Genomic DNA, 24,966 nt, shown 5'->3' on the forward strand with positions numbered 1-24,966 from the left:
TGCATACAGAATATGCATATTAATAGATACAATAATAGTTTAGGGAATAGTGTGTTTTCATTTTATATCTAATATTATTGATAAAATAATTTTAAGATGTTGCAAAATCCTGTGCAATGATTATCATCATTAGCTCTTCTAGCCCGTTTTAAGTTAGAATCATCAGGTATTCCATTATACAAATTGTCCATAATTCCAAATATTACACAGTTCTGCATGTGTATGTTGTGCATTTTCTCCCTGCAAAATCTTGCTGTTTTTCCTCTTATACCACTGCATAGTTGACTGGTTAAAGTAATTGCATATAGTTGTTCCCCACCATGAGGTATCACAAGTGGTAAAATAGAATCTCTCATCTCAGATTTGCAGTTTTTACAGAACTATTCAAAACTAGTCCAGGGTTTTAAAGTTGCTACTGTCCCAAATTGAACCATAAAGATAGAAGAAAATTTAGTAACTACTATTAGGACCATTACACTTCCATTGACTGTATTTTGTGGGCTACATTAACTTAACTTTGTGATCTGCCATTTTACACATATTTTTCTGCATCTTGGTTTGTTTGTAAAGTTGTTTCAGTAATTGGTGTATAAGAGTCTGTAAATCAACTCCTCATTTATCATCATTGCTACAAGTGCAACAGTTACTTGAAATATTGAGTATTTAATATCGTTACCATTTGATGCATATCAATATGTGCAACAGTCCTCAGCAGTTACAACTTGTTTGCAGTGCTGGTGGTGTTATGCTCCATTACTGAGACAAGTAATGGAAGTGGTCCAATGAGAAAATCGTGTCTATAGCAGTTCTGTAACTTCCATTAATAGTACTGATCACCTTTACAACTCATTTTAAAGCTGTAGATTCTCTTAACTTCTCAGGAATAATAACAGAACATAAGAACTGGAGATCTCACTCCTAGCATAGCTTTGTAGGGGTTAAATTCAGAATTCTTTTATTCTTCACACCTGTGGTTACCTACCAACTTTGGTCATCATGATGCTAACAGCCATGGATAACTTGTGTTCCCACTGATATTTATGTAGTGTCTCTAGTGTAGTAGCAGCCAAAGACCGAGAGAAAATGATTTGATAAGAAGGATTTGGTGTAGAGTATGCTGTTGATAAAGGTGAAGGGGTGAGTAAACTAGATGTGATTTAACCACCAGTGTTAGCAGTGTAGTATTAAGTGAATTGTAGCTCTGTACAGGGAAGACTTACTGTTAAGTGAGTTGCAGCTTGAAGTTACAAAAAGGAAAGACAGAAAATCCACATTGTCATTGTGATACTCCAGTCATTTGGCCTTTACTAATGAAGACTGCACAAAGTAACAGGATATACATGCATAATGGTTCATTGTGCCAGCAGCAAAATCAGATATAAACACATGGTTGACTATTTTGTTATTTTCAGTGGGGAAATTTTACATTGGTCTTTATATAAAATGTTATACGCTAAGTAACTGGTACTGATCCTAGGAATTTGTCTGAACAAAGAGGTAATTGTTAAGCAAACGTGGAAATTAACTCTGTGTGTGTGTGTGTGTGTGTGTGTGTGTGTGTGTGTGTGTGTGTGTGTGTGTGCGTGCGTGCGTGCGTGTGTGTGTGTGTGTGTGTGTGACAGAGAGAGAGAGATGCTAAAAACATAAAAGTTGTTTGTAGTCTGCTTTGTAATGTTGGTGTTTATAAATTTATTTGAAATTGATAATTTGATTTTTCTTTTATGCAGGGTATCAGCAGATGTAGATGAAGTGAATTCATTGAAAAGTCGAATAGATCGCTGGGATTTACCTTCAGCGGAAATGACAGATGGCCATGCACCAGCCTCCCTTTTAAAGCTGTGGTATCGTGAGCTGTATGAACCCCTAATACCTGACAACATGTATACAGAATGTGTGAATCATCATGCTGATCCAGAAAAGGCTGTGGCAATTGTGCATAAACTCCCAGAACTTAACAAACTTGTTCTGTGCTACCTCATACGCTTCCTTCAGGTAATTAAAGTGTGTTATTGACCATTGACTATTGACTTCAGTATTAAATGACTTGACTTTATGAGTGAATGTAATATCACATTGCTCATATTTGTTTGTATTACTATAAAATACATTAATTCCCAGAGTTTCTGTAAAGATATTCTTAAATGGAGTAGCAGCAGTTGCCCAACGAGAATTTCTTAAAGCCTCGTATCGTTGCATTACCCACAAAACCTTTAAAAAACTCAGGAACGTTGCTCAATCCATGTGTACCCATATATCCAAGTCCTTGCTGTACTAATGTTAAACTCTTCAAGTCATCATAGAGGTCATTTTTGATCATAGTGTTACATTTATGCTTGATACATTTTTTGGGAAAAGAATAACAGCAGTAAAGAAAATTTAGGAATATATATCTTGTGAAAAAAAAAACACAAACATATCATTTTTTTTAGAGACCTCTGCAGCATCTTCTAAATACAGTTCTTTCTGATTGTGGAGAACACTATAAACAAAGATGATGTGACTTACCAAACAAAAGCACTGGCAGGTCAATAGACACACAAACATACACACAAAATTCAAGCTTTTGCAGCCGGTGTTTGCTTCGTCAGGAAAGAGGGAAGGAGAGGGAAAGATGAAAGGATGTGGGTTTTAAGGGAGAGGGTAAGGAGTCGGCTTGTATCTGTGTATGTGCGGTTGGATATGTGTGTGTGTGTGCGAGTGTATACCTATCCCTTTTTCCCCCTAAGGTAAGTCTTTCCACTCCCGGGATTGGAATGACTCCTTACCCTCTCCCTTAAAACCCACATCCTTTCATCTTTCCCTCTCCTTCCCTCTTTCCTGATGAAGCAACCGCAGTTGCGAAAGCTCGAATTTTGTGTGTATGTTTGTGTTTGTTTGTGTGGCTATCGACCTGCCAGCACTTTTGTTTGGTAAGTCACATCATCTTTGTTTTTAGATATATTTTTCCCACGTGGAATGTTTCCATTTCAGTCACATATCACACAGTAAAAAGATTGTTGAGTGGTGTAGCTTAAAGTACGAAGTGTCTGTAGAAAGTATATTAGGCTAAAATAAGAAGGAATAACACCATAGAATGTGTATATATAGTGAAAAATGAAATATTGTAAAAACAGGGCAATGTAATGAATTAATTAGTAACTTATGGAGAAATATTTTGCATTTGCAGAACCATTTATCTGTATGTGTTGAATTGTTTAAATACAGTAAAGTATTCTCTTTGCCTAATCATATCACATCAGTGTAACTGAATGAAATGACACTCTTATTGAGGGCTTATAATGGGGTGGGCTGGGGTTCACAATCACATCTGGCCATCCAGTGTTTGCTTTTCTAGGCTTTTCTTTAATCTGGTTATAGCAAATGCCAAGATGGTTGCTTTGAGAAGGACATAGCCAATTTGCTCCTCCATTCTTGTCATTTTCAAGCTTTTGCCCCACCTCTTATGAGCTCATCTCTAATGAGATTATTTTTTTCTGTAACACGTAATTTGTTTAAACTGATACTGTTTGGAAATAAACTTCTGTGTTACACTCTGGTACATAGTTTATCAGACTGCTTCTCATTGTTTTTATTGTTTCTTTTGTTGTGTTCGTTATGTTATATATTAAACAGAACATTTCTGTTAAACTGTAGATATTTGCAAGGAGTGAAGTTGTCCAAGTTACAAAGATGGATGCTAGCAATTTGGCAATGGTCATGGCTCCCAATTGCTTGCGATGCACTTCAGATGATCCTCGTGTGATTTTTGAAAATGCAAGGAAGGAAATGGCGTTCATGAGGACACTTATTCAGAGCCTTGACACAAGTTTTATGGAAGGAGTGTATTAGCTTGCATTGCAAAGGTAATTGTTTACATTTACATTTCTTAGTCTGTAAAGCAAAGCTAATTAACTTTCTCCAAATGATTTCTTTATATTACCTACATTTTGTATAAAGTAAGCTGAAAATTGAAACCAAAATTCTGTAATGTGATAATGCACTGTTTTTTAAATTTTTTGTTATACATATGCAGTGCATAAAAAAAAGTGTAGCACCCAGAAGACATGGTTGGATGTTGATATAACTTCATACACGTACACCCAATTGGTGGGTATGTAAATGATTAGAGTTGCAGTTCTCTGTGACTGTTATGAGGTTCATTCAAGTGAAACCTGGTCAGTGCATCTACCTTTGCCTTACACGTAAGTTGGCACCACGTAACTGTGAATGTGGTGGCGCCATCTATTGGTAGAGAGACTGACGTATGCACACTGTTTGATGTTGCATAGCCCCAGTGTGGTTTCACGCCGAAAAGAATGTGGCCACACAAGTTATCATCCACTACCGAACATGCAGGTGATTAAGCAGGAACAACGAGGAGTGATTCAATTTTTGGCAGCAGATGGAGTTGGAGGCCGTGAAATGTATCGACGGATGAAGGCTGTGTACAGTGAATGCAGTCTGAGTTGTTCACATGTTGTGGAATGGCACAAACTATTAATTGAAGGACACGAGTCACTGGAAGACGATGCTCGTCCTGGACAGGCTCGTAGTGTCATCATACTGGAAATGGTTGCAGAAGTCTTGGACAACCGCAGAATCACCATGGATGAGATTCATCGGTTACTGGGTATTAGCATGGGCACCGCCCACACCATAATGTATCAGCACTTGAACTTTCGAAAAATATGTGTGCAGTGGGTTCCCCAGCAACTGACTGCTGAACAGTGCAATACCCTAATGGCACTGACTTTGAGTCATCTGCAACATTACCATGAGGAGGAATATGCCTTTCTGTCACAAATTGTAGCAGGTGACAAAACATGGCATCACCATTTTGAACCAGGCAAGTGTCAGGGCAAGCAGTGGAAACATGCGACTTCACCACCGACGAAGAAACCAAAGGCCATGTGCACCAGGTCTGGTAAGGTCATGATGTCCTTTTTTTACTACAAGGGCCCACTGCTTGTCAATCCTGGAACAGGGAATCACCATCAATGCCCAGCATTATCAAGCCACTTTACAGAACCTTAGATGACTCATCAAGTCGAAACACCGTGGCATACCATCCAATGGCGTTACCCTCCTGCATGATAAGACCTGTCCACACACGGCCAATGCAGTGAAGACAACATTACAGCAGTTTTGGGTGGAAATGCTGGAACATCTTCCATACAGTCCCAACCTTTGCCATATAACTTTCATGTGTTTGGACCTGTAAAACAAGCTATTCACAGACATCGGTTCGCAACGCATGACGAAGTGTGTGACTGGGTCCAGGCCTGGATCCGACAGCAGCCTACTAGCTTCTCCAAGGATGAAATTGACCGGCTAGTGTTACAATGGTATAAATGTGCCAACAGTTTTGGTGACTATTTTTGAGTATGTGTACTGTGTATAACTACATTTTTGACTTAATAAAATCATCACCATCACTTTACACTAGTGACCTGGTTTCATTTTAATGCCCCTTTTAGAATGGCCACCAGAGTGCATTAGCGTTGTTCGTGTTTGGTGGGTCTCCATTTATCTAGCTGATTGATCAAACGATATCCAGAATTGTGAGATATTTGGATTTTACAGTGCCCCGATGTTACCTGCATGGGAACGCAAGGGTATTCACACTCATGGTCAAGGTTTTGGTTGACCATGCCTGACCACCACAACCGAGGATCACCGTATTGTGTAAAAAGCACATCATAACCCCTACAAATCTGCTCCTACCACCCATCCAAGAACAATTAATGGACTCCTAGCAACATTCTGTGTCATACCACACCATTGATTGGGTACTAGCAACACCCAGACTGGGGATTTACCATCCCCTGTGTAGGATACCATTAACACCACAATGCAAATGTTTGCGTATGGAGTGGTGTGATGACCTGGAAGCATGGACTGCTGATGAATGCTGTCACATTGTGCAAGATCCCCAGATCTGTCCCCTATAAAAAATTTGTGGGTCCAGCTTGGACATCAACTCCATCCCAGTACCAGTATACATGATATCAAGGACCAGTTGCAACAGTTGTGGGCCATTTTGCTTCAGGAGAGGATATAATGGCTTTATGATACCATTCTTAACTAAATCAGTGCATACATCTAAATTGGAGAGGGTGCAACATCATTCTAATAAGTGGGCTCATACTGCCATGTCTTTCATAGATTTGACTGATTTTCTAATCACAGTAATAACATCACACACCCTGTCTATCTGTGAAGTTTCATTTCATTTCCTCCTCCCAGTATATGTAGTAGGAAAGAATTGTTTGAATTCCAATGGAGATGGTGGAGCACAATATGGTGCCATCGTAATGTTGCTACACTATCTGATCAAAACTATCCGTACGCCCCTATGTAATGTAGAATTAACAACTAGAAGTCATGAGAGATAGACCAACCATATAAAAGGAGGTAGGGAGAGTATTGCATTGCCAGCAGAGGGGCAGTTACAGCAAAATGTGTCAGTCAGTACAGCTCAGTGACTTCAAACATGGACTAGCCCTTGGACATCACCAGAGTAACAGATCCATGTGTGACATTTCAACCCTTCTAAAACTGTCTAAGTTGACTGTTTGTGATGTGATTGTGAAGAGGAAACATGAAGGAAAAACTACAGCTGTGCCAAGACCAGGTGGACCTCATATACTGAGGGATAGAGACCATCAGCAGTTGTGGAGACAGGCTGTCGAAAATCACATGAAATCAGCAGAAGGAATCACTTGAAAATTCCAAAGTGCTACCAGCAGTTCAGCTAGCATGGTGACTCTGTGTAAGGAGCTAAAAAGGGGTGCAATGGTTGAGCAGCTTGTTATTTGAAGCCACAAATTTTTGTAGTCGGTGCTCAGCATTGCTTGAGGTAGGGCAAAGAGCAACACCACTGGACAGTTAATGACTGTAAACAAGTGGTTTGGAGTGATCAATCGATTTGTACCCAGTGGCAGTATTTGGGTTTGGTGTATGCCTGGAGAATGTTACCTTCCCTCATGTGTAGTGCGAAGAGTGAAGTACAAAGGATTTGTTGTTATGGTATGGGAGTGTTTTTAATGGTTGGGATGTGTGCAGAACGTAGTTCCACCGCACGTGTGTACTTAAACAGCCACTAGAGGCTACTGGTAGGAAGTGCGCACATGGCACGGTCTCCACCCTCACTATGTTCTTTCATCTACATCTACATCACTACTCTGCAATTCACATTTAAGTGCTTGGCAGAGGGTTCATTGAACTACAATCATACTATCTCTCTACCATTCCACTCCCTAACAGCGCGTGGGAAAAACGAATACCTAAACCTTTCTGTTCGAGCTCTGATTTCTCGTATTTTGTTTTGATGATCATTCCTACCTATGTAGGTTGGGCTCAACAAAATATTTACGCATTCGGAAGAGAAAGTTGGTGACTGAAATTTCGTAAAAAGATCTCGCCGCTATGAAAAACGTCTTTGCTGTAATGACTTCCATCCCAATTCGCGCATCATATCTGCCACACTCTCTCCTCTATTACGTGATAATACAAAACAAGCTGCCATTTTTTGCACCCTTTCGATGTCCTCCGTCAATCCCACCTGGTAAGGAGCCCACACCGCGCAGCAATATTCTAACAGAGGACGAACGATTGTAGTGTAAGCTGTCTCTTTAGTAGACTTGTTGCATCTTCTAAGTGTCCTGCCAATGAAACGCAACCTTTGGCTCGCCCTCCCCACAATACTATCTATGTGGTCTCTCCAACTGAAGTTGTTCGTAATTTTAACACCCAGGTACTTAGTTGAATTGACAGCCTTGTGACATATCATTAGCTTTCAATTTAATAGAGATGTGAAGGCAGCAGTGGCAGCTTGAATCCTTTTTGTTGTGTGTGCAAAACGTATCACAAAATGGTTTTCTTGTTTGAAGAAAGGGATTAAGGAAGTCTCAATAACTGACATTTGTGGAACTCCGACTGTTTAACTGTATTGCAACAATTTTATTCCATAGGCAAGATTCAGAAGTTGGGTGTAGCAGTTCTGCATGCTCTAATTCAAAGCAACAAAACTCAAAGGGGTATCAGTTGCTGTGGCTGCGCTTGAACATCAGTTCGCTCACTAAGCATTCCTATGCAGTATTATTACTGTTGACAAGTTATGATGACTTTAAGGTATGTCCACACGATGCCTCTTTCATCATGCACAGACACAGATGCATGGGAATAAAAGGGAATGTACAAAAATTTGTGGAAAGTAACAGGTGTATGCATGGGCATTCTCGTGTCCACGCATTGCCTCATTGCACAAGCAGTCTGCTGTGGATCCACTTCTGTGCCTGGGAGCTTGAGTTGCATTCATTGTGATGAAAAGGTGCCAGAAAAAGAAAATACAAAAATGAGTGTAAGTAAAGAAGTATGTAAACAATAGGGATACAAGAAATACAAAGTGATTACAATGTTTTGTCTGTAGATATCAGCAGGAGGTTACAACGAGATTTTAGATTTTCTACTTGGGAAACTGTGGTCATGAGGATGGCAAGAAAACTTTGTTAGCTAGTAACTGGCAACTTATATACTTATTTGAATGATTTATTCCACATTTCAAAACAAAGCACTTCAGTTGTATCAAATTTGTAACTTGTAATGCAGAATAATTATAATTTATTATTTGGTTGTTTTATACATCTGTTCACTGCATGAAATGCCTAATCTTGCAATTATTAGCATATTTTGTTCCTATATAGTTTTACAGTTTGTATCTGTTAGCATATATTAGTACTGTTATCATGTATAATTATGACATGTTCCACATCCATAGAATTCTCTTGTATGCTGGATCAACAGAACACTAATTCATAAATAAAAACAGAAGTGATTATTGTTGAAACTGAGAAATATTTAATGGAGGCTCTTAGTCATTATGTAAAAGTTAGTTAACTTTCAATGCATCATTTGTATTTTAATCATGAAATATGATATGTAGATTAACATCCTCAGACTTGACAAATTTGGGACTTTCACAGATGCCAGAATTCACTAGAATGGAGGTTGTGTTTTTCAGTTTCTTATTTTTTCATCATCGTGTGCTTCATTTATATGTTTAGTAATTTGTTGAGGAGCTACACATACCTCATTACTTCTTTTGTTCAGATGTCAGGTTCCTCAGGTGTGGTTTTAAGTCTCCATAACATTAATATTTGTCCACAGTTTTCGTACACTTTTTTCATAAATTTTTGGCCTTTTCTTCTCAGTTTTCCAACTTATGGTATCTTATTCTTTACAGAAATAGGGTTGGAGACTTTTTATCTAATCCATGATGTTCTGTTTGTGTGTAATCATCTCTAAACTTATGCATGTTTCCTGTGGAGTCAACAGACATTATTGCACATAAATCACTTTATACCATAACCTCAGCACACTACACAATCAAACACAAATGAGGCCGAAGCTGCCCATTTTCAGCTAAAAAGCGTACAGATTCCCACCAAAGGCAGTTAGCAATGTGCATTATGCACACCCTCCATTTCTTGGAAATAACGCAAGCACAAATGCACGTGAGTAGTTGTGCTGTTGGAAATTTACGCACGTGCGCAAAGTTGGACACAAAAAAAGCATTCTGTAGACGCACCCTTTATGTTGACTTTTAGGTACTGTGAAGATAATAATTTTTTTTTATCTGGTGGCTCAAATAGGCACTATGAACTCTTCCCCAGGGGTGTGTCCATTGCATCTGGCATTTGCTGCCAACTTCTGGTTGTGGTGTAAGAAAAATGACCCACAAAACTGCGTCACATGTTGCTACTACATGATAACATATGACACTGATTTCACAAACAAAATCGTCCAGGTGTTCATTTGGGAAGTCATTCCTCATGCACTTATTCTTTTAATCTTACACTCTCAAATGTTTATTTTTCCCACTGCCTGTTGAACAACCAGTGTTGTTCTGGATGAAAATGCAGTTCAAACCCGGTTTGACATCACTAACTCAGAGCCAAAGCATGGAGTCGGTAAACTACTTGAACATTCTCAGACTGTTTTATATAATGTGAAATAATATCTCATTAATGTTTAATTTCTTTCTGATGTTCACTCCTGTGTTCAGTAAACTAAGGGAAAACACTATTAAAATACGCACTGTACTAATATAAATGAAATACAACTTACCATGAAAATGTCTATATCTACATTAACATCCTTTGCAAACCACTGTACATTGTGTGTCAGAGTGTCCCTTGTACCACTATTAGTCACTTCCCTTCCTTTCCCACTCACATACAGAGTGAGGCAAGAATGACTGTCTGTATGCCTCTTTATGAGCCCTAATTGCTGATATCTTATCTTTGTGGTCCTTACGCACGATCTTCGAACCTGCCAGTAGCAAATATAGGAGCCTGCCTCATTGCTGTGATGTCTTCCTTTAAATCAACCTGATGCATATTCCAAATGCTTGATCAGTACTAAAGAACAGGTCGCACTAATGTCCTATGTGCAGTCTCCTTTACAGGTGAATCACTCTTTGCAATGTAACGCCCAGATATTTAAATGATGTGACTGTGTCACGCATGACACTACTAATGCTATATCTGATCATTATGGAGTTGTTTTTTGCACTAGCCCCTGTTAACTTACATTTTGCTAGATTTAGATCTAGCTTCTATTCATCACACCAAGCCATCTTGTACTCTTCCATACACCACAACATCATCAGCAAACAGCTATAGATTGCTGCTAACTGTGTCTGCCAGGTCATTTATGTATTTTGAAAATAATGATGCTATCACACTGCCTTGGGGTACTCCTGATGATACCCTGTTCTCTGATAAATACTTGCCATTGAGGGCAACATACTGGGTTTTATTATTTAAGATGTCTTTGAGCCACTCACAAAACTTGGGAAACTGTTCCATTTACTCGTACCTATGTTAACAGTTTGCAGTGGGGCACTGTGCTTTTTGGAAACCTTGGAATATGAAAACTGCTTGTTTCCCTTCATCTATAGTTCACAGGATATCATGTGAGAAAGGGGAAAGCTGAGTTTTGTGTGAGCAATGCTTTCTAAAACAGTGCTTATTCGTGGAGGGATACTAATTACTATGTTGTCCTTACAGGACTTTGTGCGATAGTCAAATGATACATTTGTACGATTCAAACAATTTCTTAAATGCGAAATTTAAAACTTGGTCTTTCATTTTGCTATCTTTTACAGCCACATCAGACTGATCAACGAGTGTCTGGGTGGAATAAAGACACTTCAACTGTCAGAATCTTATCAGTAAACAATTCTAGAGTCATTCAGAGGATGTCTACAGTCAACAACATGTAAATACCCAGATAATGCAATATTAGTTGGAGGCAACTTCAAGCTACTGGGTATAGATTGGAATGTGTATGGATTCATTGCAGGGGATATAGGCAAACAGTCTTGCAAAGTACTTTTGAACATGATGTCCAAAACCTGTCTTGAGCAGCTAGTTTGTCAGCCCACAGACAATGGAACTACTTCAGACATAGTAGCTACAAACAGGCTGGATCTTATCAGTGGCATTAGTAAAGAAACAAGGATTAATGATAATGATATTATTATAGTGAATATGGCTACAGAAGTTAATAAACCAGTCAAGAAGGCTATGACAGTGTTTCTGCTAGAAAGAGCAGATAAGCAGTTGTTAGCATCTCACTGAATTGACATCATTTAGTTTCAGTATGATGGACACAGAGGAATTATGGGCAGAGCTTTAAACGGATTTTAAATACTGCTCTGGATTAAGGATTGAAAAGAGCCTCTGTGGTTTAACAACTAAATTTGGAAAATGTTTAGGAAACAAAGGCTGTTACACTCTCAGTTCAAAAGACAACATGCAAGTGACGACAGGGAAATATTAGTAGAGATTCATGCATCTGTGAAAATATCTATGTGCGAAGCATACAACTACCACTGTGATACCTTATCAAAATATCTGGCTGAGAACACAAGGAAATTAGAGTCCTATGCAAAATTGCTAAGCAGGTCTTTGAAAGTCTGCTAAACGTAAAACGAACTTGCTTACATCAGTATGAATTGGTACGGTATTACTCTTTTGGACTTCATAATGGTTGTTGTTTTCTTCCTGTATTGTATCGTATGCAAGCAGAATGGAAATGTGGGATTTCATAAATAAAATGATGTATTGACAGTTACCAAACATTACCTCAGAGAAGCAGAAATAGACATTACCAGTTGTGCAGTATCATAAGATTTTCATCCTTACACTATGAAGTACTGCAAGCAACAAGACGACTTTTGATGGAGAAGTGTTCTTGAAATTTCCTTATTGATTTTCAATATGGGTACTTGTATTGTTCTCATAGAAAGGCTAAAAATCTTGCCTTCAGTGAGACTGGAACTGCAAGCCAGAGCAGCCTTCACTATACAGGCTACCATGTTACTTCAGAGCTAGCAAAGAACTGCCATATTAGACTCTCCCTTATTGTCCCAGTGGTGGCTAGAACAGATAAGTAGGGATGTAATTGATGAGATTAGTTGCAATTTCCACATGAAACAACTTTCCTAGACTTAAAACCATTAATTGATAACCTTAAGTGAAAATCAATGGAAATGTCACTAAAAATCATGTAAATTTAATAGGATAATACTGTGATAATCAGGAAGTAACATCGTTCAGAGTTGCCTAATTTAATCTACATTATTGTGATATTCAGTTATACTACTAGCAGGAAGAATACCAGCTGAAGAGTTCCTTGAGTGGGTTAGGAAGTGACTACAGCTCGCATCTCAAAGATCTAGCTGTTGTGTTCCAGAACATCCAAAGTAAATGTCAGTGACTCTTATTTGCATATCTGTAAAAGGATTTGGGACAAGAGCCTAGTTACTAATAATAGTCAGATGCACTGACAGCAAAATTAACATCATAAATCTGTTGCTGTCTAATTATTTGTATTTTTCTATCGTAAGCATACTGGAAGCTGATAAGCACATCCAACAGATGGGACTCACATTTCTGGGGTATTTCAGTGGTTATACTGTAAACATTAACAATAGGCTGTGTGTGTGTAACTGCATAGCTGTAGCCTCCTAACAATGTAGGACATAGTCAACTGGTGTCAGAGCTAGTAAGCATCTATCCATACAAGGAAGTTGGTGTCCAACTCCATTGGGGCACTGAGACTCTTTGCAGCACTCACTATGTAAGGTGACTTTTTTCTTGCACTCACCATGTAAGGTGAATGTTGCATGGCTGTGTGGTGCCCTTAGAGAGAGTCCTCAGTCCTCAGAGTGGGGAACACCAGAGCAGAGTCTGCCATTAAGTGACACAAACTTGCTTATGTTATCAGTTGCAAAACACTGCCAGTCTTCAGATTGGAACTCTCACCATGATGCTTACCAGTGCAAGTTCGTACCCATGATTATGTCGTGACAGGAGGACCAATAGTGTCAATACAGAGAGTTCTTCACACAACATTACGTAGTCTGTGCTAAAATGGCTGGTGAAACCTTTCTAACTACCAACTTTCAATACCTCATAGGACACACAGCAGATAAGCTTGGTTAGGTGACATCATTGAGAAAGGTACAGAGTGGCTCCCTCCTGATAAAGACAGAGTACTCTACTCAGTTTCAAGCCTAACTATCATACACTTCGTTGGGTGACATTCCAGTTTATTTTACTTGCTGTAAATGTTTAAACAGAACACAGGGCGTTATCTTTCATTGGGACTTGATATTCTAACAAGATGATGAACTATGTGCCAACCTGGAACAACAAGGAGTGCAGTTCATCCATTGTATCCAGAAGAGGCCAAAGGATAGCAGAATTAACACAGGAGCATTTATTCCAGTGTTGAAAGGGACCACTGTGCCCTGAAAGGTGAAGATTATGATTTACTGCAGTTATGTCGAGCCCTAACGTACAGATCTATGCACTGCTTTAACCTAAACTGATGTCAGCTGTCAGGACCAGCACCCCTCCTGCCCACTGTTGTGTTCCTTTTATGAAAAAGAGTGGACATTTAAAGAATGCAAGACATTTGATCAGTTATACTTTGAAGCCAAATGGTGACAGCTGCTCATCCAACTGCAGCAAAACCCTCTCGAACTGAGGCAGATTTGACCATTTTATCTTTCCGCTGCTACCAAAGTTGGTCACCCTGATCCCCCATATTCAGCCAGAGAAGCATTCCTCTTCAAAGTACCCCTCTATGGAACCCTCCTCTTGGAGCCATGCAGACTAACAGCCCGATACCAGCCAGTGGCTGAAGAAGCTGCAGGCTGTTGGCTGTGGAGCCACCCACTCTTCCTCTGTTCCTGATCTTAAATCACACAGATTTCCAAAATTTCAGAGACAAGTAGGTGAAGAAATCCAAGATGAAGGTGATTCTGGCAGGCACAATGATCCTGGATTGCGAAGAAATCCAAGATGAAGGTGATTCTGGCAGGCACAATGATCCTGGATTGCCCTACTCTATCTGACCTATAACCTATGTTCTTGAACATTTTACCAACACAGGTGGTGGTGAGTAAAGACTCATGGAGGCTTATGGATTACCACAGTTATACAGTGAAATTGTAATGGTTACTACTGCTACATCCCTGAACTATGACAGCTATCATTCTATCCTGCAGTCTGCATCACCCTACAAGAAACCCACATTTCTGGTAATCACTATCCTAAGCTCATTTTCTACCCGGCTTGACTACAGGAACAGTGCCAATACTGAGAGAGTGTCCAGATGGGTTTGCACATTAGTTCACATGAATGTCTAGTAGTGAATGTGTGCTCCTCCAAATAAAGTTGGAGATGGTGGCTCTGCAAATTCAAAAGACTTTTAGTATCACTATTAGAAATATTTACCGACTGTCAGACAAGAAAATATGCCTTCTCATTTGAGTGCAGCATGTGGCTCTTTCTTGCACACAAATCTTAGACTTCGCTTACCCAGCTTAGTCAGCTTATTACAATGGTCTGTACATAATGATCCTTGTGACAGCGAACACTTCCATGTGGTACTGTTGCTCCAATTTCACTACACCCAAACCAACCAGACTATTTAGCACAGCGCAAACTAGTAGACTTAAATTTTGAATGTTGCTTTAGCTGTCACCCCATCTGGGTCATCACCAATGATGTAGCAATCAATTTCTCTGAGGGCTTTTGTTACTGATCGTCAGTCCCATGGTGGACTGCGGAAATTGTCATGATAATCCTAGACTGCCAGTGAGCTCCTCAACAGTTCATATGACACTCTTTGATCAATCCCATAATCTTTGGATAGCTGTGTACAAGGGCTTTCTTGTTAACTAAATATCAAAAGAAAGAATTCTAGAAACAGTACATCTCCTCCCTGGCAATACATACCCCTTCCTTGCAGGTGTGCATCAAACTTTGTGGGTTAATTGGCAAACTGTGGATTAATTGGCTACCAGCAGCTGACGACTATTCCCAGCCTTCAGCTTCATTGTGGTATTCCCACTGATCCATCTGTCTTTGTGGAACATTTTGTGATCCACTTTGTGGTGGTATCAACAACCACCGCCTATCCTCCCTCTTTCCAGGCATGTGGTATCAGCAACCACATCTTATCCTTCCTGTTTCCTTCCGTATACTGTATGGTGTTCATAATCATATAATGAACCCTTTATGGAATAAATCTCTACTTCATGCCATCAACCCTCCCATGACATTGCCCCAAATCCTGACTTGATCCAGAATCAAATGATCCAACACCTAAATATGAATCAGAAAACTTGCCTTCTATAGCTTTTAATAGTATGTGGTTCAGAGGTGAATTCCCTCCACAGTTGCAGAATAGCATCCTGATCATTAAGCCAAGAAAGGACCCAACTTCCATTGATAGTTACTGACCAATCAGTCTTAATTTTGTGCTGTGGAAGCTATGTGAGAGCTTGGTGGCCCAGAAATTGTGTTGGGTTCTTGAGTTGTGGGGCCTTTTATTCACTTATCAGTATGGTTTCCAGAAGTGCCATTTCACAACCAAACACCTGGTAAGATTAAAAATGGAAGTCGACTAGCCTTTAGTAAATGCCATCATGTTCTGCAGTTTTCTTTCACTTATATAAAGTGTACAGCACTACCTGTTGCTGTCATGTCTTGACCAAACTCCACAGCTGAGGCTTTGACAGTGCTTACTGACTTTTATGTACAACTTCTTGCCCAAACAGATCATTTTGGGTTAGAGTCAGAACACACCTCACCTCTCTACAGTTCCCTAGGACTCTTTATAGCTATGAGTCAATTTGTGGACTCCACAGCATCAACATATACTTCAGCCATTCCTGGTACTGGGTCCTTTGTATGGTGTCTCATAGTTGATGATCAGTGAGGGCAACCCTGACTTTCATTTCTCCCCTGCCAAAACACAGGTCATGCACCATGATCCAACTAGACCTGGATGTTTTTATAATGAACTGACTGTCCCACATCCATCAGCTCAGATTAAACAGTATGAGTGAACTCAATGCACTCAGATCTCTCTGTCATATTTCGTTGAGTGTGGATCATTTATCACGGCTGTGCTTCAGTTGGGCTCTAGTTTTATCACAATTGGTTTATGCATACCAAGAAGATGATTCAATGGCACCATCAGGATTGTGACTGCTTGACTCAGCTCACCATTGTGAGCTAAGTCATGCTACCAGGTTTTGTGACACACAGCACTCAACCTAGTATAGAATTTCAAATCGAAATTTGGCTGGAAATCGTGTGCAAAGATCATTCTCTCCTCACACTTGAGTGCATCCACTGGATCACTTTATGCACCTTTCCCTGGTGTACATCTAGTGTACATCTAGGCCACCAGGTACAGCTAAACCTATCCCATGCTTCTAAAACTTAGATTTCTCCAGTTATCCATCAGCACGTTCCCGAGTGCCAAGGTACTGAAACCACCCATACCGATGGTTCTACAGATACGAGAAGGCTGGGATATGCTTTCATGTATACTAATGACCAGGAACTATGTTATCTGCCAGAGGCCTGTACTGTTTTCATAATCAAACTGATGGCTGTTGTCAGAGCCATTAATTTTGTCAAGAAAAAATACTGTGACAAATTTCTGACTTGCAGTGAGTCAATAATCAATCTGCAGGCTATTAATTGATGCTGTCCTCTCTATCTGATAGTGTCCACTATCTATGATACCTTACCTTAGCAGCACTGGTTGCTCAGTTGGCTTTTTCTGCACCCAGTTCTCTCCCAATAGGGTAGCGACCTCATGACTGACTCGGGCAACAGACACAGTGATTTCTAAGCTACACATGTATCTGTGACAGGTAGTGGCACATCGCAATTGAAACAGGGAACTGAGGGTGACCGCTCCCTCTGAGAAACTGAGTGTCATCAAGGAGACCGCTGCTGTGTGGCATTCCTCCTTCCATTCATCTCAGAGGGTGTCCACGATTTTATACTGTCTCCATCGTGGACACACTCATCTGATGTATGCATCATCCTGAGAAATGAGTCCCTGCCCCAAAACCTCCCAATCTAGCTGTGGTGTGTTCCTGATGATGACTCATATGCTAGTGGAGTGTCCCCTTCTTGCAGCATTCCACCAAATGCAGAGCTATAAGGATTCCTTATTCTCGAGACTGGCTGACAAGGGAAGAACAGTTGCACAGGCTATACACTTTCTCTAAGAGAGGGGGTGTTTATTACTGACTGACCCTACAGGGTGTGGAGTGGTTGTGGAAGGGGGGCCTCATGCTTGGTGCACTCTGTGCGGCCCTTACCCCCTGAGTCTGACCTTCCTGACAGCTCATTTGTTTCCTTTTTTTCTTTTATCTCATTTTATCATCATCTTTGTTTCTGTCTGTGCAATGGTTATAGTCCCTCCCCATTTTACATGTAATTATTTCTCCTCCACTGATCTAGGAAAGCGTTATGACATCACTGATTTATCTTTGTACCGAGTCATTTTGGGCTGGGGATGGCTTTCGCCACCAATGAGCCTTACAGGCCCTCATCTGCTCCTTGAGCAACAAGCCAACCCAACCCTACATATACTTCGTATCTTGTGCAACTACTGTATCCCCAGGTATCATCATTGCCCCAAATACCTCAATTTTACTGTCATTACACTCCATGACAACACAACCAGATGACCTTTTCCAGTAGCTGGCAACAGTATCCTTTCTGTGTTATTTTGTGAAATGAGGGACTGATGACCTTATAGTTTTGGCCTTTAAGTTCAACACGTGTGTGTGGGGGGGGGGGGGGGGTGGAGGTAGAGAGAGAGAGAGGTGGAGGGGAGGGGAGGTTGAGGCACTGAGTCATAGACAGACCCATAGACAGGGAATGTTGCTAGCTATTGGACAAATCCTTCTCAGGAGCTAATGTTCCAGTTTGGTACACTATGTGCCAGCATTGGCAGTCAACTGTTGTCAATCTTGTTTATGTCAATCACTTTGCACCACAAATATTCAGTGAGTTCTTACCTTCTCTCCTAGAATAATTTATATTCCAATGAAGACTTTCCATTATCATATTTAGGAATGAGATTAAGGAAGTTGATCTATTCCACCATTCTACATTTCCCTGTCTTGTGTACTTTTTGGGCTCTACTGATCCCCATAGTGTTTCTGTTGTCTTTTCTCCTTCACATGACAGCATATTAGATGTACAGTAGAATTGCAGATAATTAACAGTGCAGATGCCAATAAAGGTAATTGTTTCTTTTTCTGTTCTAGGGTAGTGTACTGACTCTTCCTTCTGTTGGGGGATATTTGAAAAGGTGAATCTCTTGTACATAAGTGTTGTTATTTTGGTAAGTTGCCATCTGTTGATATCAAAACAGATTTACCGGTGAAACTTTTGCCTTTTAAAGCCTTTAGAAGTGCACAGGTATGCCTATTTGTATTGTGTATTTGTTCATACCAAGTTTTATGGAAAGTCATTGTAAATAAAATATGAAAAATACTATGTTATATGGAAAAGCTTAATTACCAAAGCTTATGAGATAAAATAACTTGTAAAGATTGTGAGAGAATTATAATTATTTATTGTTTTTATTATTTGTCACATTTTTGCCATTTTTAAAATAACCACCATGTAAATTTTTGTACAGAACAATCACTATTAACTTAATTTTTTAAATAATATTTCATATAGATCTTATTGTTATCTATACAGTGTGTTTCCATTTAATGGTATTTTTCTTTATGTCTTGTGTATTGTAATATTTTGACACTTAACTTGAGATATAATAAACAGGTCATTACCAAAATACTTGACAGTAATGCATAATGTATGTTGTTGATTATTCAAATGCATCAAGATCATACATTAAGGCTTTTATTATAGAACACATGTGCCTGTGCTGTTATACCATTCCGCACTAATATATGGGTGCTGTTACAGTAGTATTAGATATTATACTTCGAAAGAGCAGTTAAGAAATTTTAATAACTCCAGCAGTGTATGGCATTAAGTACATTTCATTTTTACTGGTTATATTATGATGTTTCTGGTTTATATACACCATACCCATCCATACTGTGTTAGCCAATTGCCATTGTTGACAATTTTCTGTATCATCAGTATAGAAATTACTTGTGGTTGCCATGAAAAAGAAACTAAAAATACACACTTTCCATGTTTTCTTCTATTACTGAGTAGATGAAACACCTATTGTACTTAGGGATAACAATTCTTTAATTGTGTTGCCATTAACTTGAAAACTGAAATAAAATTTTATTTGTGTGTGTGGGTGTGTGTGTGTGCGAGTGTGTGTGTGTGTGTGTGTGTGGGTGTGTGGGCGCGCACGCGTGCCTGTGTGTGCACGCGTGGATGTGTGCGCATGCGTGCATTTCACAAATTTCATGTATGCTTCTCATTACGTCATGTGTTATGCTCCTTTTGTATAATCATGACTGTCTACACCAATCTTACTCATGGCATAATTACTTCAGACTGAATATTGTACAAAGTTTAAATAAACACTTCTTTGTAATGCCATAATTGTGTTTTCATGCTCTTTGTAAATTTTGACATGGTAGTGCAGAACTGAAGCAACGAACTTGTTCTTTGATGTTTGTGTATAATTATTGTCGCAAGTACTACCAGTACTGTTATTATTTTTATCTGTTTACTGCTTATGTTGTCATAGCCTTAGTAGATGCCAAAGATTTTTTTGTAACATTCCAAGTCATTCAGTTAAGTTCTGGGCCTATATTTATTTGTGGAACTGTAAAAGTTTTGTTCCAAATATATTTCAAAAAGTCATGTAGAAATATCATAATTTACTAAATTTAATGTCCACTCCACATCATTAAAACTACTTTTGATTCATCAGTATTATTTCTGTAAATTTATGACCTTCATAAATAATTGTGTGTTGTGTATGAATATACCATAAATGCCATTTTGAAGGGATTTAAAGTGTATAAAAATGTTTCTTATGACCTTAGGGTTGTTCATTTGGTTATTAAATGTACACATGCACTTCAAGCATTAGTGTTGTTAACATTGTACTTGGTGATTTTAAGTATGTTTGATTGTTTAATTAATGTTTCTTGAGCTGCTTACCTGACATGGAAACATTCATTTGCAGTAAATAAATTTTTGCTGCACTGTTATTCATACCAGAACATTTTCTGTCAGTACATAATTGGCCTATGTGCTCCATCAAATTTTAATTTACTTGTAGTATTCACATTTACTAATGTGAAATACATTTAATAATGTTAATTGGCATTCTTGATGAGTCCTGTTATGTACTGTTGCTTGTTTTCTTATATACTGTTCTGTTGATGGATTTTATAATGTGCCTTACACATTAGTGCATGTGTAATAAGGAAACTGGTATCCTAGCAGTAAATACGTAACAAATATCCAGTTCGCTGTCTGACGGTTGTAATAGTTACCAGCCCACTTGGAGGTAAAGAGATGAAAAAAGAAACAGCAGGCAAAAAATGAATTTGCTCAGGACCACTAACAAAAGGTTGCTGCTCGTTTATTTTATAATATTTTTCTGTGTGCAACAGTGACTGTGGAAGACCTATGGCCTATTAAAGAGTGTAGAAAGTGATGCAAATTAGCTGGGATTGGATTAATATCTGCTCATGTGAATTCTAATACATATCGTTTACATTACATTTCTGTTAATGATTATTTTGTCCTGAGGTTTCATATTGGTCTTCCAGTGCATTATTAGTAGGAAAAATATAATGCATCAGGTTGTGGTTGGTGTATCTGCTTTCAGTGATGAAATTTTCAAAGGAAGTATGTAGACCATGTGATCTGTTTATAGAGAAGTTCTTTACAGCTTCACATTGGTGCTTTCTGAGGTCCTGTATAATTAGGATATGTACTGGCTTTGATATGATTGAAGTTTAAATAATTTATGTAAATCTGGTATCCAAATACCCTTTGTATAAACACTTATTTTCCTTCAAGAAATGAATGTAAATTGGTGTATTTCTTTGAGATAAATTATTTTTACGTACAAAAGAAATTTGTACCTGGCATATATTCTAAGAATCTATGTCAGAATGTTAAATCTGATTATTTCTGTTGCTTAAAAGCATTATGTTTTGAGTGTGAGTAGTATCTTACCTGTCTATGCACAAATAACTAGTCACAGAATGATGTTAAACTTTGTGTGAAATACTTCTATGGAAACATTAGATCAACAAATTTGAGAGCTCATGTTGTCAAACTTGGGCTTGTAAATAAATAGCTAAATGTCACTTTTGTGAATATTATAGTAATATTCAGGAAGCTGTTACACTTTCTGCGAGTACATAGAGAATTTATGTGAAAGCCTTCTTGAGGAAACTGCCAGGGTTCATTTTCATTTTGAGCTAGAGCTGTGTGAAACAAAGCACAATTTAGAAAGTGACAATATTTACATATTAGCAATTTGTAATATGTTAGTCTTCATATACAGTAAGTGACCTTACTTAAATTGCTTTGGAATCTCCATTATGAACGAATGTGAGACGTCTTAGACTGCACAGTTTTCAAGAACTTTATTTGTGATAAAATGAGAAGTGTTCTAGTAATCCTTTAGAAGAAAGCCTGGAATAATTTTCACTTCGTTAAAAGCAAATAGTCACTGAAGATACGAAGGAATGTAATATCACTGTATTACAGCTAATTACATGGGCGTGTGCTTGATATATCAGAATATTTTCTTCCTAAGATTGTAGGATTATGCAGTTAAAGAAACATTATGTACAAAGAAATTGATACAATAAAAGTTGTGTGAATTGAACAAATAAATTTTCTTGAGTTCCTAAAATTCTGCCATGAAAGCTTTATTCAGTGGTTCATATGCCATTCATGTTGAAAACTCTCACTTCATTTTACAAAATAAGTATGTACTGTTGGTTTGTAGTCATTGTTATTGCTGTTAATTTAACTGACCTTCTCATACAGGTTTAAGTTGCACATTTTGATAATGCTGTATATAAAATGTGATACTGTTGCATTAAACAACTGTTTAGTGTTCAGTAGGTGACCTGAAACTGTGTTAACTCTTAAGAACAAATTGAAAGTTTCATTATCTCACTGATAAGCTATGCCTACAGATCAATTATACACACAATATTTAAATGTGCCGTGGTTTAACATCCTTCACATTACACCAAATAGCTTCTTTCTCTCTGGAAACATACCTAGAGTTCCACTGTTTACTGTTTTGGAAACAGTCAGTGAAAGAATATCAGTTTTTCTACTAGATGTTATGTGTCCAAAACTCACGATGGTATCTCTTCATGAATAAGCTACTGTTAAAAGCTCTGAACATCAGAAAGGAAATTTTATAAAAAGTTATGTGTTTATGTGAAAAATGGAATTATAATGGAATAATTTTTTCCCGTGTTTAACTAAGAGTGCCTGCTAAATCAGTCTATGTTGTAAATTATCATTTTTTGCAGAGTTACAGAATGTTGATTAATCCCTCAAGTGTAGCTGTTGTAACATTTATTATTGTTTGATAATTCAACTTAAAATTGTATGACACACAGTTTACACTATGTAGGGAACCATTAAATTCTGTGCTTCATGCTTGATGCAGTTTTACTGGTTTTTTTTCAGTCTGGTGATAAAAATGGTACTAACACTAAGGACACACATTTATCCACTTTATTTACATGTTCGTTCATACCACAAAGCATGTCACACATCAGTTTCTCATTCATATCACACAAGGTAGTTACAATTAAAAAATATACTTCTACTCAGAAATACTCAAAACATCAAAGGAGACTAATGTAAATTGTTGGCTTAGGATGAAAATCTCATTAAAAAAAAAATTGCCTTATTAGGTAGGGAACCTCTGAGATATGAGGTTTTCATTATAGCCTACTGAATTGCAAAGGTGCAATCTGATGATGTGCTTCAGCTGGAAAATAGTTGTGGTCAAAAAAAGAAGAGAATTTCCAAAGCATATGGACTGGTTACATATTCATTCAATGTTGTTTAATTCAATAACAGAAATGACGTTCATAAGATCCACCGTGGATTAAATTATTTCATTTTTCTTTTCTTCTTCTTCCTCTATTTGCTTCCCTTTTTTATCTCTTCTTTTGGTCCATCTATTTAAAGGACAAAAATTGAAAGAACTTTAGTGTTGTACTTTGTATGATTATTTTTTGTGCACACTCATGTCTTTGGTACATTTATTTTCATATGTCATTTCAAATGTCCAGTTATTTGCATAATTCCTAAATGTAGATGGAATTGGTGGCATACTAGCCTTTGATGAGCTATTGCTTCTCTATCTGTAGCACGTAATACATATTTATGCTTCACTGATGAAAAATAAGATTCAACAATGGAACATATAAACTGTTGCATTTAGTGAAAAATTGATCTGTGAAATGGCTTTCTTTTAATTTGGTATTTTGAAACTTAATGTATCAAAGGGATGAGAGAGTAATATTGTATACTTGAATCATCTCTTCAATTGTATGTGACAGAAAAAGAACCATGCGTATGAGTCTATATATATTGGGTTCAAAGCTGATTCTCAGCAGTGACACACAGTTTTTCCATGGAAAAAGTTAACATGCATGCTGCCAAATGTGTTCTTTAACATGGGCTTCAAATGGTCCATAGGATATTGTAATATTTTCTTGTAATGGAGACTATTGTTACAGTGCTCATTTGCAGGCAATAGCATATATCATCAAACAGTTGGTATTAGGAATAACAGTAATAATTTTGTTGGAAGAAAATCAGTTCAGACATAATAAAACTTTTTAGAAACTGTTTTTATTTTGTCCCGCTACAATTATTTCAACAAATTCCTTCTGAATTATTCATATTGTGAATCTTGAAAAAAATTATGTATTGTTATTCTGAAGGTGTTTGTATCATTGTAAATTGCACTAAATACAAGACTGTGCCTTACTGTCAGTAATAACAAATAGAAAATTCCTGTTTTAGTCATTATTTCAAATCTTGTAAGGAAAAAAAGTATACATGGTGAGCCAGAACTCCACCAACAAACTTTCAGAGGTTGTTCAGGGAGGATATCTGTTGCACGGGCAACAGTCTGAATGATTGATTGATCTTGCCGTGTAACACAACCAAAATGGCTTGTTATGTTGGTACTGCAAATGGCTGATGGCAAGGGGGAAACTACACCTGTAATTTTTCTAGAGGGCAGGCAGCTCTACTCTATAGTTAAATGATGATGGTACCCTCTTGGGTAAAATATTCCAGAGGGAAAATAGACCTCTTTTCATATCTCTGGGTGAGGACTACTCAGGAAGATGCCATCAGGAGAAACAAAACTGGCGTTCTAGGGATCAGAGGGTGGAGTGTTAGATCCCTTAATCGAACAGGTAGGTTAGAAAATTTAAAAAGGGAAATGGATAGGTTAAAGTTAGATATAGTGGGAATTAGTGAAGTTCGGTGGCAGGAGGAACAAGACTTTTGGTCAGGTGAATACAGGGTTATAAATACAAAATCAAACGGGTAATGCAGGAGTAGGTTTAATAATGAATAAGAAAACAGGAATGCAAGTAAGCTACTAAGCCAAGATAGACACTAAGCCTATATC

At 38.1% G+C, this 24,966-nt stretch overlaps 1 protein-coding gene across 4 annotated transcripts in view; it reads left to right on the forward strand.

The window, feature by feature from the left end:
- LOC126299431 (rho GTPase-activating protein 39) overlaps positions 1 to 24,172 on the forward strand; it is a 319,731-nt gene extending 295,559 nt beyond the window's left edge. For all 4 annotated transcript variants that reach the window (XM_049991331.1, XM_049991333.1, XM_049991330.1 and 1 more), the window contains 3 exons: positions 1,728 to 1,992; positions 3,634 to 3,842; positions 18,644 to 24,172. In XM_049991331.1, the coding sequence (XP_049847288.1) occupies positions 1,728 to 1,992; positions 3,634 to 3,828 (460 nt within the window). In that variant the 3' untranslated portion in view covers positions 3,829 to 3,842; positions 18,644 to 24,172. The remainder of the gene's footprint in view (positions 1 to 1,727; positions 1,993 to 3,633; positions 3,843 to 18,643) is intronic.
- The last annotated feature ends 794 nt before the right edge of the window (positions 24,173 to 24,966 follow it).

Source organism: Schistocerca gregaria, chromosome X (assembly GCF_023897955.1).
Source record: "Schistocerca gregaria isolate iqSchGreg1 chromosome X, iqSchGreg1.2, whole genome shotgun sequence".
NCBI lineage: Eukaryota > Metazoa > Arthropoda > Insecta > Orthoptera > Acrididae > Schistocerca > Schistocerca gregaria.